Genomic DNA, 15,950 nt, shown 5'->3' with positions numbered 1-15,950 from the left:
GAAGACAAGAGATGCATTTCATAAGAGAAGTCCAGTGCCTCATCTAAATTATTTAATCATATCATTCATTCAGTAGAGTTAATTTGTTGGCTGGATACTAGGAAGGGGTTTTATTCTATCACTTTACTCTCGAAAGAGACAGACTTAAAAGTTTTAAGTAGGGCAACTGGTGGAATATATTTGTGTGGCCATGTGAGGTCAAATATACAAAATTGTGCAGTGAGAACAGCTCATGTGCTGCTGTGAAACTCATTATATAATATTGGGTTTACACTGTCTTCAAAATATGCTCTTAAATATCTTACAACCTTGACATCCCCCACACAGTTCTGCTCAGAGACAGAATAAGGTTAGTTAAGTGACACATCATCTCTGATTCCAGGAAGAACAATGCATAGAGCTGGCTTGCACAGCTAGGTAAAAGGAAAACCAGTGATCACTAAGCTTCTTACACTCAGATGTGAGAATTTAATCTCTCATAAGAAAACACTGGATGTCATGTAGATCGCAGTAGAATTTATATTCTTTTAGAACTGATTTCTTAAGTGACAGATGCAGGAAAAAGAAAACAAGGATATATAATCATATATCCTTGTCACAAAAATAAATGTTGACTTATTAGCTGCTGAGTCACAGGGAAAAAATCCTCCAAATAAATGATACAAGCTGAAACACACCTTTTATTGGCTGCTTGAGCAGACTAAGGTCTTAGGTCTTTTTAAAGCTAACTAAATAAAGACTAAATGAGTTTGAATGCATTCTACTTAAAGGATTCATGCTATCATTTTGACTTTTGGTCCACATACTATCAGGCTCAAGAAGATATTTCTAAAATCTCTAATGGAACAAAACTGAAGGTATTTGAAGTGAACAGCAATCCTTGATCTTGCAACCAGATTCACCCATGCAAAGAAAATTTCTGTATCTCTGTCCAAGTTTTCGTAATTTGTTCCCATTCCTTCTAAGACATGTGGATTCATTTTCCACCCAAAATAAGTGCATCTTGAGCCTCTAAAGAATTTGTTGGGGTTTGTTTGTTTTTAAACTGATTAGACTAAAATGAAATTGTTAAAGATGACAAAAGGAGAATGTCATAACTGAACTTGAGAGCTTCAGGTAAATTTCTTAAATGTGTTTAACTCCATAAAGATAATTCTTCCCCACAGCTGGCTTACTAAAATTGGGAAAAAATTTTTCTGCTATAATCTTGGTTCTTCAGAGATATAAACTCAATAGCCCTGTAGCACAAACTCCCTGAACAGAACTCAGAAACGTCAACTGATCAAGTAAAATCAGCATAGGGATTATGAAATCCATAAGCAACCAACCACATCCCCTCACCCCCAATAGAAACCCAAACCAGACACGTCAATAAACCAGAGAAGAAAAATGTCTGGTTTAAATTAGGTCTCAAAATACACGGTATCTAACAGCTTAGCACGCACAGGATGTCAGAACTGCATGTATGTATATTCCATTAAAGATGTGCTCACCTCTCCCACAACTTCAATGATGTCACCAACTTTTAATTCCAGTTCATCTTCATTTTGGGGCATATAACTGAAAGCCACCTGACATCTTCTCCTTCTGTTTCTCTCTCCTGGTGGAAATGAAGGAAACAGGGAAATTGTAAAATAAAATCAAAATTTCATGCCAAACACAAGACAGGGGAAATGATTAAAGATGAAATATTATTCTTTGAGCACTATTAAAAGAATCTGAATGTTTGCAATGCTTAGCATATCTGTCTAAAATTAATTTACAAAAAGAGAGTGGAGAAAAGATTTCTGGTGCATATTATTTCTTTCAAGCATTTTTATAATTCAGTGCAATTAATAAATGAAAATAAATTGTGGGGATTTTTTCCTTTCTGTAATATTATTCAAGAGTCAAAATTTAACTAATAGACTGTGCGCTTCCTAGTGACAGGATGGACAGCTTTACCCAGAGTGTATTTGCTACACTTTCTCTTCTAGGCTAATGCTCTATACACATGGTGTAGGCAAATCCAGAAACTGGAGGGGTGAGGAAGGGATCCAAAACCGTGTGGCTTTTGCTCGTATGAAAATAAGGTCTCAACTAATTATTTTGTCCCGTATTTTTTTCTCCATAATTCTTCCACAGTGTACAAAGATCTCACTAACCTTTTTTATATATATTCTTTTACATATAAACACATACAGATATATAGGTAGGTATGTATATATACACACATATTTGTAAGGTGCATATTTATGCACTAGTATCAGATTAAAGAGAAAAGAAGGAAAACCCATCCCAAAGGACCCCAAAGCTAGGTATGTCATTAGGTTAGTGTGGTTAAGACAGGCTAATTTTGATAATCAACCAGCTACTGGAAACTATGTTACCACCCATCTTTCTCTTCAGCTTGGATGTCCAGGCTAGAAGCTGGTATGAGGGTGCATCTTTGGATGCATGACTGGAGAGAGGCTTGAATTCATAGCTCTGGTTAAGAGTAAGACCCCTTACTTGACCCTTCTGCCACCACAGTTTTAAGACAGACAGATAAATGAAAAGATTCAGTTCCTGAGCTTTTGTTTGCCAGACCCACTGGCTTACATATAAATATAATAGTGTGATTTGTAACAAAGCAGATGAGAGAACTTCCCTAAATTAAGTTGCCGAAGCTTGCTGCTCAGCCTCTATTAGCTGAAGGACAACTTACTGACATGAATCATGATCATGTTGGGACGTGGTGGAGGAGGAGAAAGTAGGAAGAGAGATATCATTCAAAACACAGGATTCACTGATTACTCTCTTCTCTAGAAGATGTGCAATGTATAAACCATACTATTTTGTATTATTTACAGCCACTGCAATCATGCATGAGTGACAGGTTTTGGAATGCTAAAATTAATACTTTAATGCACTGCAACCAAACTTGCTCAAACTGGCTCGTTTTTCCACCTACAGATGACTGTTCATTCTTCACCACCTAAACTAAAATGGTCCTAAATTGACAACTTTATGCAGCTGCAATCAAAATAACTTAAATATAATACATACCTTCCATACTGAGCGCTTTTTTCATTGTGCAAAAGACGCTGGCTATTTTCCCTAAAGATAAGATCCCCGCAATGTTTTCTAACATCAAGTAGCAACTGATGTGTTGATGTTGCCTGACTGATGTCAGTTGCCACCCTATTTAATAATCAATATTGTGGGACTCCTGGAGAATATTTTTGAGATTGCTAAGAGAGTAAGAAGTAAACACAATTCTGGATGCTAATAATAGAACTGTATTAATCCTTCCCCCTCCCAGCCCCACAAAGTTTTTTTATTACTGTATAGAAAACCTAGCAAAAGTCTGCATTTATCTCCATTAGTCTCATGGTTGTCTCACTGCCTTCCCTCTCATCCCAAATATTTCTCTAAAGAAATACCTAAGTAGAAAGTAGCACACCAACAAGAGGCATAGACTCTATGTACCAACCAGTTCCTCTCTCTGGTTTAATGCAAGACAACAGATTCAACAGAAATTCCCTTGGTTTTAAGGAGAAGGTGCTGCTGGACCCCATACGCATGGTAATGCTTGGAGCACTTGAGCAGAGCACGAGTTGCATGAAGAGCTCTGCAGCCAAGGGGTATCTGTTTTTTCTTACACTAAAGCAACCTGGGTAATACAGCAGTATGAGTTTTCTAAGAAAACAGAGCTGATTAACAGGAAAAGAAGTCAGAGTAACCAAGCTGTGCATATACAAGAACTGTTAGTAAAGAAAAACTCTAGTTTTGCAAATGCAATATCTCCACCCCAATATCATCAATTTTTTGTCTGTTTCTTAACTAGCAAAAAGTCTCCAAAGGCAGCGTGTTCAGGAACCAGAAGGACAAACTGGGACAACTAACAAGCAGTTTAGACAGAAACATTGAAGTCTCGGTCTTCTCTTGCGATTTTCCCTTTTGCTAATATTGTCACTTACTGCAGAGTATTATTACAGTTTACGCTTTAACTGCTAGTCATCTGAGAATGAAATGGCACACTGTGACTTTAAAATGTAAGTAATTCAACCAATTGATGTAAAGTTAATTTTAAACCATATAGGGAAGCAATTCTGCAATGAAGACTGCAGATACTTTCTAATTTAATCAATTTTCTTCTTACTTGTAAATTGATGAAGACAATATTTTGTAAGAGGTTTTTTGCATTTTTCTCCACACTTGAGCATAAACTGAGTTACTTGCAAGTGAAAAGTTACTGTGTGGTGAGAAAGCAGGTAATAAAGCCAGTACTTTAAAATCAGAAAAGGTGTGCTGCAAAATCCTCACTGGGTTTTGAAAGGCTTAAAAAAAAAAAAAAAAAAAAAAGGATCAGTGAACTTTTCCTGGGCAATTTATAATAATCTGTAGCAAGTAACCTGCTGCAGGTACCACCACGCTGCGCTCTGACTGCTGGTTTGCTGGTTGCAGTTCTAGGCTTTTTCATCTCCTGTAGCTGTGGCACAACATTAGCGGTGTTTTGAAGACAAAGCGCCTGTGAGCTGCAGGTCAGAAACTAATTGAGCTACATTGTATTCAGAACAAGCCATCATACAAAAATAACATCACTCACCCTTGTGAAAAAGTACTGGCTCCCATTTACATAGTTATAATAAACCTCCAAGGGAAAAAAAAAAAAAAAATTCACACCTAGTTGGTGCAGTCAGTTCTTAAAACAAACCAGGCAGCTACAGAGAATTTGCTGTGCACATACAAGGGGGCTAACAAGCCAGTGACTGCAAAGCATATTGCATCTGAATAGATGGCACCAAGACCTCAACAACTGTGCCACAGAGCATGCCTGACTCGGCTCCGCTCCCTGTAAGGACTGTGCCAAAGGCACTGAACCCTTACAAAGTGTCTGCAGATCGAGCAAGGGAGGAAAGAAAATGGACCTTGCATGCATTATGAAAGATGTCATGTCACCATGCACCTTAAGAGGGATGCTGGCTGACTCCCTACGGCACCTGTTGATTGCCAATTCCCACTCACCCCACCTGTGGCTACCTTCCCTCTGCCCTGAGTGGTGAACTGATTCTCCCATCATTCCCCAAACACTTTCACTCAAAGCAAAACTTGGTAGCTTAGCAGTGTAAACAACAGGCTTTGCTAAACCAGTTCATTCTGGTCTTTATCTTAAGATTTTCCCATCTCATTGTAGGTGTCCCTGAATCGGATGTCTAAGTCTGAGCCTATCATTCAGGAGTGGACAGAACCTAATACCTCCAGAGGGTATTTAGTGTCACTGTAAAATAGAAGACTAATATACAGATGAATGACTCTCTAGAAGTGCCTTTTTCTACTGGTGTGGCTAGATCAGACCTCAACATCTAACTTTAAAAGGTCTAAAGTTAGGTCAGATGGAAAAAGCAATGAACATGTATTTAGAAACTTGAAACAAACAGATCTTCAAGGGCACAAATCTAATTTGTTTCAAAGTGCTGTTTGATCAGATTTTAAAAATGGTGTGGTTGCCTGTGGCAGCAGGAGACCATAAAGGGGCTTTCTCCAGATGTACACACGTAAGAGAGCATGATTTCTAGACATTTAAACACCCCTCTGGCATTCACAGTGAAGACAAGAGGCAATGACAACGCATTGTCATTCAATGCTTACCTTTGTAAGGGGTACCAAAAGCTGAGGCAACACTATACAAGAAGTCACACTGGTACTTACATGCTGCCACTGGACCGAGGAAAGGTCGCAAACTTACAGCGTGGGATTAGATGAAAAGTACGGCAGCAGCAGAGCAGATAGGAACTAAACAATTTCAAAATGAACTGGAATTTTCAAATCCAAACTACTTTTTTTAAACTTAAAACCTCTGTCATGAAACAGATGTTTTTATAAATGTGTGCAGGTGTGAATGGTGGTTTCTACAGAGCCTACTTTTCACTGATGCCAATGTCTTTATAGACTGTCCTCTCAGTGAAAACCACATGATTAACTTCACTAACAGAAGGTCCATCAACTCTACATACTAATCCACTTTTTTTCCCACCAGAAGAGAACAAGTATAGCAATCCTCAAAAAACTATATTCAATAAAAACCTTCAGAGAACAAACCCATCGAGCAAATGTCTATCCCTCTCCCCGATGACAAAAGGTAGACGCAAACGGCTGACAATCTCTTCAAAACTAGACTCCACAATTTTGCAGTTGGATCTGGTTTAAAAAGAGATGTATCGATATCATCACAGCTCAGACAAACAATCCAACCCAATTATGCCTGGATTTCTTTTATTATTGTTTTTTAAGAAAGGAGTGTTGCTATGGAAATTGCATGGGTTATGTTGGGAACTAAGTCAAGGTTTGCAGCGTGAGGAGCCTAAAGACATTCCTCCCACATCTAAAAAATTTCAAACACACTAAAACACATAGCAGCTCCTGCAGCCCCATGGACTTCCCTCTACTCTGGGCTTGCCGGGCAGGTGCAGGTGAACCATGGAAGAAAACTGAGATCCACTCCGCCACCCTTCAAGTAGATGCAAAGTGACTGAACTCAGTAACACCATTTGGCAAGGAAGCCCCTTTCATGCAAGTCTATTAGGAGGAAAATCAGAAATTAGAGGAAAAGTTTCCTGTCTTCTATTTCTGGTTCCCCTGCACAAGAAAACCATGTGCCCATCAGCCTCAGTTGCACTTCCCATCCTTCCAGCTTTCAAAGCTCTGTCTGTAGCTGCGGCAAACTGGTTCAGTGCACAGTGTCTCCCAGTTAGACAAGCTGGGTTGTGATATCACTCAGCTAGAAACCAGTTCTAAATTTAATGTGCAAAAAGACAAAAGGCAACTACTGTACAACTAAGAAATGATGTATATGCTTTTAGGTTACGTGTTCCTGATTTTAATGGTACTGATGGAGTTCTGGTACAGCTTTGGACTGCCAGACTACATGGTTACTGTATCACCTTTTTTTTTGTTATAAATCATTGAATTGTGTATATTAAAATGCAAATGTTAAGAAAAAGGTTGAGCTACAAGCTTACTTCTGAGAAAAACTCTTCTTAAAACCACTACCCTCAGTAGATGTTTTTGAGAAATTAAGAGCAAACATCTAGTTAGCATTAAAAATATTAACTTTTTTAATTGCTTTCATAAAAGTCTATTGAAGATAATGTTAAGAGACTTCAGATAAAGTCTTGGTTATACTCAATTCTAATGTGGATTCTGTCATTATCTTCTACAACACAAGGACTCCACCATCTTATATCCACCCATTAGTAGGAATACAATTCTGATCTTAAAAGGCACCAGAATTGCCAAGTTGCAATTTCCTTCTTTTCCTGGAGGATTTTGACAGTATTTTTCTGACCTGGGATGTGACATGTCAATTCCAATTCTCTTATCACTCTCATGCTGTTAGAAGGGTGAATGCTTTGGATAGATGACAAAAAACCCCCTGCTGAGGTCTGTTTTTTCCCTGTCTAGCAGAAAACAGAAGTAAGCTGGGTGTGAATATTTGGGGGGGGGGGGGGGGGGGGGGGAAGAAGTGGGGTTTTTTGGCTTGGGTTTTTTTTGTGGGGTGGTTTTTTTTTGTTGTTTTTGTTTTTTGATTTGTGACATTCATATACCAGAGACGAGAAAGATAAACTGCAAGGAGGGGTGCTGGGAGATGGAATATCTGAGGTACTTCTAGTACTCTACCAAAGGGGTTATGTAAAGCTACTGTGTTTTCCTACAAGCAGATGAACTGGGAAGTGCCCTGCTTCGATGTGTGCAGCTGAATCATGGAGATTGCAGGACTCCATTAAACACAATTAAGCCACAATGCAATATGCCATCACCGCTAGTAATATATTACTCTGAGAGTGTTAATGTTCTACTGTTACTGAGGAGTAGGTTTTCTCTTGCTAGACTCCACAGCAACGCTTCCAGGTTTCAGCCATCTGGCAGCTGCTCTGAATTTTATGACCATGATTTGTCTGTGAGCAACCTGAAAGCCTGGAAGACACGTTTTTGTTACACCATTATGTTTTAACACTTATGCACCATCAGAATAACAGCAAACCTCATATTGTTCAATGAATTCATTCTTTTGATAAAAACATGCTGCAATATTCAAGCCTTTTGTCATGTATGAGTCTTTTGCATAACAGCAGTAATTACAGGAAGAAACGTATAGCAACAACATAGTACTAGTGGTCATGTGCTTGTAGGAGAAAACCATTAATTAACTGAGCACTTCTGTATGCCACAGCAGGAGCCAGGTCTGTGCATTTGACAGACAGAACTGAAATACTATGAAGCCAAGATCATTATTTAAGCCTAACTCAAAGCAGAAGGAAATGCTAGGAAAATAATTGTAAACTAACTCAAAAGACACTTACACAGGTTAACCATACACCACCAAAATATTTTCCTTTCTGAGACTGAAAGTTTAAAAATGCATATAAAAGGAGTAGAAACTTCTGCAAGTGCAACATCAAGAATGTAGTCAAATCATCACAGCAAATTAGACAAAGCAAATCCAAACTTCAACAGGAATGCTTGTCCTTGCCATACAGGCTGCATATTTTATACTCCATATTTTAGGGGGAAAGTGTAAAACACAGTATTAAACTACACATTAACTCAACCACATGCAGAACAGGAAATGTGTACGTTCATCAAACCTGTTAGCTCTAGTACTTGTATCTTTTAAACTTCATAGTGTAAATGACTATTTTGGATTAGCATTACAGGTGAAATGCTCCATCACAAGACGAAAATTGGAACTTGGTGATAGGGTTTCAAGCAGGCTTTTTAAACTGTACTTTAAAAGCAGTTACACAGTCCTGGTAAAGACTGGACAAGCTGACTCAGTTTCTCACCTGCTTCCAGAGATGCAAAAATACTCCTCAGCAGCAAGCGCTGCCTTTGGCCAAATGACCAATTCTCTTGCCCATTTGCAACAATAACAATTAGTTGCTCCCGTCTAATGCCTTTCACAAGCAGTACATTCCAAGGAGCAGCAAATGCTTCTGTCCTCACTGTAATGCTGGGCAAGCCAAGGCATATTTCAACAGGGTGGCTTGCCCCGGTCATCCCTAACTTTGGGACTTAGTTCACTGCCACATGCACTAGGGCCCACTGCCTGGCAAGGGGGTTCCCCACCATCCCTTATGCAATTAGCACCTGTTGACATGAGGAGGCCTATTACCCAACACAAGATCTTGCACTTGCCTGTACATTTGGTTTCTTTTCTCATACTCAGAAGACGGCTTGCAAGGATACATTACAAAAAGAGTTTGTTACACTGGCTAGCATAAAATTGATATGAAATTACTGTATAAGGAGCTTTAAGAAATACTGCAGGCAATAGATATCTGTAGCAATAAATTAGCTTTTCTAAAGAACAAGAGGAGATACAGAAACCTGAAATATTCTTTCTTGGATGGCAGATGAAGTTTCAAACTGCAAGAACAGAAACATGACAAGATTTGCAAATGGCCCATAAAAGGTCTTTTCTCTTTCTGTTCTCATTGCATACATCTCATGTTGTCATGGGATAATCCCACAATATTATCCCCTTAGCCAGGTTTTGATATAGTTGTTCTTTGCTGCTTTTTGTATTGATCGCTAGACAAAGCAATTGAATAAACCAAAATTAAACATAAATTGCTGTTTCATCTTTCCCACTTCTCTTAGGTTCCATCACATAATTCACACCGCTTAAATTGCCTATGCACAGTAGCACTTCACAACATACAGTAAATGAAAGCAAACAGCTTTAATTTGTGGAACCACTGCGCACATTCAGTTTACTTTGTGTTCTCCTCTCTATAAATAAAGGCATTTAGATCAAACCACATGGATTCCTACACAGTAATCTCCAAAAATATTAACTTTGTACTACCAGATTCCTGTACTGAAGCTGACTTCTGTTCAACTTAACTAAAAAATAAATTCCAGAACAGCTTTAAAAGTATGCCTTTTTCTTAAAGAAGGCTAACAACTATGCTACTATATTTTTAGCTACCAGAGTATCAGTGCTTTTTGACAGGTTCTCCATCCCTGTAATGACATTACATTGCAGGTCTTACTCTGACCTCTGCTACATCAGTTTCAAGTAAGCCTCTCTTATCAGGGGGAAAAAAAAAACAAACATTATGAAGATTTTATTTTCACTCCAACAGGTAACATATGTTAAACAAATGCCTCAAGAAATGTCGAAAAGATGCAAAAAAATACAGCAACCAATTTTCTGGTTGCTGCACTCATGAGAGCTTTTACACAATGAACACATGCAATAAATCAACAAGACTTAAGAAAAAACAAAACTGTCTTTCATACTAGGTGCTTAGAACACCAGTCAGAATTTTAACCTAGAATCTTGTTTTCCTCTAGAATATCTATACAATTTCAATATTAATTTTGAAGCCATTAAAGGCAGCAAAGTTAAACAAAAAATATTAACACATCCACAGACAGAGCAGACATTTCACTTTCCTGTTCAGCAGTGTTCCGAAAACCTAGGAAACTACATTAAATTTGCCTTGGAACACAAGCCCTGACAAATCCTAAATTCTAGGAAGCTAATGCGTGAAGCTAGGAGATGTCCTGGTAAACTGGGAAAATGACTCACCCAGTTTGGTGTAAGGAGTCCGAATCTGCAGCACTTACACTGCAACGAGTAGTCACCTGGGCAGAAACACTCAGGCATGTGTCTCCCATGGCAATCAAGCCATGACATTTTCAAAACCTTTCAGAGAACTGTGGCAGGACTGTTCGCTGGGCTGCTGACACGCACCAAGCTCAGCATGCAAGGTTATACAACTACCTGTCCTTCAGCTCTGCTAAAAGGAAAACACACCAGGAGGAGCCCTTGATTGCACTCCTCATGTTAAGATTTGTTATTATTTCTCAGCTACCATCATGAAAATGCTATAATCCAAAATAACCTGCCGTTTTAAAGTGCATGTTATGCTATACTTTGTTATTTGAGGGTTGCACAAGTGCCCAAGAATACATGTTCAGAAGAACAATAAATAAATATGATAAATTGAAATAAATCAATTATTCTTTCTGCTGCTGGCCCTCTGAAGCCCCAGACACCATTAGCTCTATGACAGCTGAGCAGAAGGTAGGTTTCCCAAAAGGTATCTCAGTACTGAAAGTGAAAATTAACATTCACTGTTCCACAACATCCTCAAAAAAGAACAATGCCACAGTATCCACACAGGATAGCTCCTTCCACAAGCACAGGACAAGTATTTCTGCATCAGACAGATCAGATGTGTATCACTATCCTGCAAAACTGAGCAACAAATGGGAAAAAAAAAAAAAAAAAAAAAAACCAACAACAAACCAAAACAAAACCAACAAACCAAAAGGCTATTTGTTTTGGCAAGTCACCAGCCTACATATACAGCGCAGCAGCAGAACAAGTCACCGGCAGTGTTGGAGAAGAAGGGGAGGCAGGCATCCTGCCATAGGTGCATCTAGTTGGCTTTGCAGCACCTTTAGCTTTTGGTGGTGAGAAACTCCGAATTCCACATAAATTTTCCCATATTTTCTTAGTTGTTCTCATCAGTCAAACAAGCTTCTGTGGTATTTATTGCATTCATTTTTACTAAATTAAACTGACTATTAAGAGTGATGCTCATGCTAACAAGGCTGCCAGCAATTTAGTTCTTTAACACAGTGTCATTTTCAAAAGATGTCATACACAGATCACATTCTTTACGTCTTCTTTCTTTTACTTTTTTCCACAAGATTCTAACACATTAAAAAAGCTGTAATTTATCAAGAGGGTGTTTAATCAAAAGAGCCAAAAGGTATAATGTTCAATTCCCTCATTACTGCCTTGTACCTTTATTTTTCATGGAAAGCAGGCTTTATACCTCAAAATCCTCTGCTACCAAGCACATCCAGAGGTTTATAGCCCTGAGTGTAAGCGATTTGCTTGACTGCAATCATTAATGCTAAACCAACAACACATATCAACAGTAACAAATCAGACTGCCCATGGTAAGCAATACATTTTCTTCAGTGCTGGAGAAAGAGGAGCATGGCATTTGGCTTGGCAAACCACAGAACAAGATTCCACTTCTTGAAGTTAGTTTAAGCATTGAACTTTGTATTGTTGATATTGTGCTGCATCCCAGTTATTTCATGTCAAACTCCCTTAAGATTTTCCTTCTTACTTCTACTCATGCTTAGCTAAATTCACCCACCCTGACTTCAGAGCTTATCTTTGGTATGTCACCTGTTACAAGAAGAAGCTCTTCAGGACAATTTAGCTTCTTAGCTGCACTTCCACAACTTCACTACCTTTCAGCGACTCTGACAAGAGATCCTACACAGGTCTGTAGACAGATCCCAGGCAGAAGCTGAGACGCAAATTACAGAAATCCTACCACATCTTAGTCTCTCAAAATATTGTCTGCTCTAGTGCAAGTCTGTCAACCACTGCTTTCCCTTGCTTAAGAGCATTTATACAAACACAAATGCATTCCTAAAGGTTTGTAAAACTCTCCAGGTAAGACTCGCATCGAACAAAATTAACTATCATTGAATAATTCCTATTCCACCACCCAATAGCGCATTGCCAATAACAATGGAAGGAAGTGATGTAGAAACTCAAAAAACTTGCTCATTAGCATATCTGATTACATCTTGTACCTCTCAGGTGATCTCAGACATCTATACTTCACTAGACAGTCCAGACAGACAGAAGCCATACATACTGCCATTTCTTTCAAAGCTTGAGTTTTATTACAAAAAACTTACTAGGCACTACAGGCAGAACTTTTAAATTATACTATGTCCATTGACTTATGTTCCAGATGCTGGCATGTCAGCAGCATTTTTCTCCCTTATGACTATGTCTTCATTTCATTTAATTTGATTTCATATAATTTCATTTCATTCAACTTTCACATGCATTTGTATGTCATTTCACTGCTGAAGAACACCTAGAATTGGGCAGGATTGTTGGCAGAATAGTTAAGATAATCAAAAGGCTTGTTGCCAAAAGATAAATATATTTTTATATGCAGAACACTCAGAGCACTTCAATAATAGTTACAGTCTCTTCCAATAGTTTGTTAGTTACTACTTGATCTCCCTTGCTGCATTTATCCCAAATGACTAACCTCTGGTTCCAGTACTAAGATTCCTGTTTGTCTACCTCAGAGGCCTAATTTTGTCATAACAAGCAACATAATTAAATGGTAATAACATGGGAAAGGTTTGCAAGCATACTTAGATATTTAGGCACCTAAAAGGTTAAGTTCTCTCTGGAAGACACCTGCTTTTACATCTTTCAAGCACTTTGTAAAATCTCTTCCACAGTTAAAATTTTTAACACAATGCTGGTTGTTATTGCAAGTAAGTATCCAAGGCACATAGCAACAAATTACATGATGGAATATGTTACAATCCTGAGTTGCATTAATTAAAAAAAAAAAAAAAAAGAAAAAAGAGGACTTGCTCAACATTAAAGAAGAGACAAAAAGGGCCTCCAAATACTTGCCTTCTGAGAAGCAAAAAGGGAAAGTCACTCAAAGTTAAGGCAGATTCAGTCAAGAGACCAGGGAACAGGAGCTGGTCCAGCATAAATAGAAAACCAAAACTATGGAGCATCTTACAACCTCAAGAAAAGATATCAGTACAAAGTGATACAGTAATTGGCCCCTACACGCTCAGTCCAAACACTGTTGCTCACAAGTATGCAATACACTACTTCCCCAGCTTTTTCTCACTGCTCTCTTATTTAATTTCCCTGCACGACCAAATATATTGGGTTTGCATGGCAAGGTTTCGGTAGCGGGGAGGCTACAGGGGTGGCTTCTGTGAGAAGCTGCCAGCAGCTTCCCCTGTGTCCGACAGAGCCGATGCCAGCCGGCTCCAAGACGGACCCGCCACTGGACAAGGCCGAGCCCATCAGCGATGGTGGTAGCGCCTCTGGGATAACGTACAAATAAGAAGGGGAAAAAGTTGCTGAGTGACAGCAATTGCAGCCAGAGAGAGGAGTGAGAATATGTGAGAGCAACAGCTCTGCAGACCCCAAGGTCAGGGAAGAAGGAGGGGAGGAGGTGCTCCAGGCGCCGGAGCAGCGATTCCCCTGCAGCCCGTGGTGCAGCCCATGGCGGGGCGGGCTGTGCCCCTGCACCCATGGAGGGTAACGCTGGAGCAGATCTCCACCTGCAGCCCGTGGGGGACCCCACGCCGGAGCAGGTGGGTGCCCGAAGGAGGCTGTGACCCCGTGGGAAGCCCACGCTGGAGCAGGCTCCTGGCAGCACCTGAGGGGAGGAGCCCCGCTGGAGCAGGTTTGCTGTCAGGACTTGTGACCCCGTGGGGGACCCAGGCTGGAGCAGCCTGTTCCTGAAGGGCTGCACCCCGTGGGAGGGACCCCAGGCTGGGCAGTTCATGAAGAACTGCAGCCCGTAGGAAGGACTCACTTTGGAGAAGTTCGTGGAGGACTGTCTGCCGTGGGAGGGACCCCACACTGGAGCAGGAGAAGAGTGTGAGGAGTCCTCCCCCTGAGGAGGAAGGAGCAGCAGAGACAACATGTGATGAACTGACCACAACTGCCATTCCCCATCCCCCTGTGCCACTCGGGGGGAAGAGGTAGAGAAACCAGAAGTCCGGGAAGAAGGTGTTTTTAAGATTTGGTTTTATTTCTCATTACACTACTGTGTTTTGATTGGTAATAAATTAAATAAATTTTTCCCCAAGTTGACTGTTTGGCTAATGACAATTGGTGAATGATCTCTTCCTGTCCCTATGTTGACCCATGATATTTTCTTTCCCCTGTCAGGCCGAGGAGTGATAGAGTGGCTTTGGTAGGCACCTGGCATCTATACAGGGTCAACCCATCACACAGAAATAACCCCTGAAATCCTGCAGGGATGCATTTTTGTCTTTACAATGATGAAATAAAGCAATTTTAAAAAACAAGGACACTTGGATGTGTTTTGCAGATACACTCTATGTTTATGAGGGCAGAACAATCATGAGACTGTGTGATTAATGCATCAATCATGCTGCTTAAAAATGTCAATACAATAAAACATTCTGCTGTAACTTCTTCTCCATAACTAACAGCAACCACTATTAAAAAATAAATACACACAACTTTTCAAAATATACTCCTGGCACATCATTACCCACAAGATTTACAATTACTAAATAATTTTCCAGCAACATATTTCCTCTTCTGTATTCCTTAATATTATTCACTGTACATACTAAGACAGTAGGATAACACAGTCATAGGTTTAATATTGTATTCCAGCTGTTTATATGGTCACAGATACTGTTGTTGTTTAACCCCAGCCAGCAACTAAGCACCACACAGCTGCTTGCTCACTCGTCTCCCCTCCCAGAGGGATGGGGAGAAGAATAAAAAAAAAAAGCGCACAACTCATGGGTTGAGATAAGAACAGTTTAATAAATAAAATAATAACAATAATAATAAAACACAATTAATAATAATAACAGTAGTAGTAGTAACAAAAAGGAATATAATAAAGAAAGAGAAATAAACCCAAGGAAAGACAAGTGATGCACAGTGCAATCGCTCACCACCTGCTGACCAATATGGACTATCCCTTTGGCTAGTTCAGACCCGCTGTCCTGGCCACGCTCCCTCCCAGCTTCTTGTACACCTGCTCGTTGGCAGAGCATGGGCAACTTCGGATAAGCGTTACTTAACAACAACAAAACCATCAGTGTGTTATCAACATTATTCTCACACTAAAACCAAAACACAGCACTGTACCAGCTACCAGGAAGAAAATTACCTCTATCCCAGCTGAAACCAGGACAGATATGTATAATCGGCCTACAATTCTCTTCCATCAGTTTGGAAGAACCTGTATAAAAATGCTTCTCACTTAAGTACTATGCACACATAAGCCTCTGAAAACCTTGCTGCCATCTCAGCCCACTGATCATTCATGACTTCACCTTTACTTTCACATATATTACACAAAATGCAACAGTCAAACCTTTTAATTGCTTCATCA

At 39.6% G+C, this 15,950-nt stretch overlaps 1 protein-coding gene across 5 annotated transcripts in view; it reads right to left on the bottom strand.

The window, feature by feature from the left end:
- Positions 1–15,950, bottom strand: part of SH3KBP1 (SH3 domain containing kinase binding protein 1) — a 238,498-nt gene that overhangs the window by 116,030 nt on the left and 106,518 nt on the right. For all 5 annotated transcript variants that reach the window (XM_074858676.1, XM_074858679.1, XM_074858678.1 and 2 more), the window contains one exon: positions 1,494–1,600. In XM_074858676.1, the coding sequence (XP_074714777.1) occupies positions 1,494–1,600 (107 nt within the window). The remainder of the gene's footprint in view (positions 1–1,493; positions 1,601–15,950) is intronic.

This window comes from Strix uralensis, chromosome 2, assembly GCF_047716275.1.
Source record: "Strix uralensis isolate ZFMK-TIS-50842 chromosome 2, bStrUra1, whole genome shotgun sequence".
Lineage (NCBI taxonomy): Eukaryota > Metazoa > Chordata > Aves > Strigiformes > Strigidae > Strix > Strix uralensis.
This window is presented reverse-complemented; position numbering and strand designations above follow the sequence as displayed.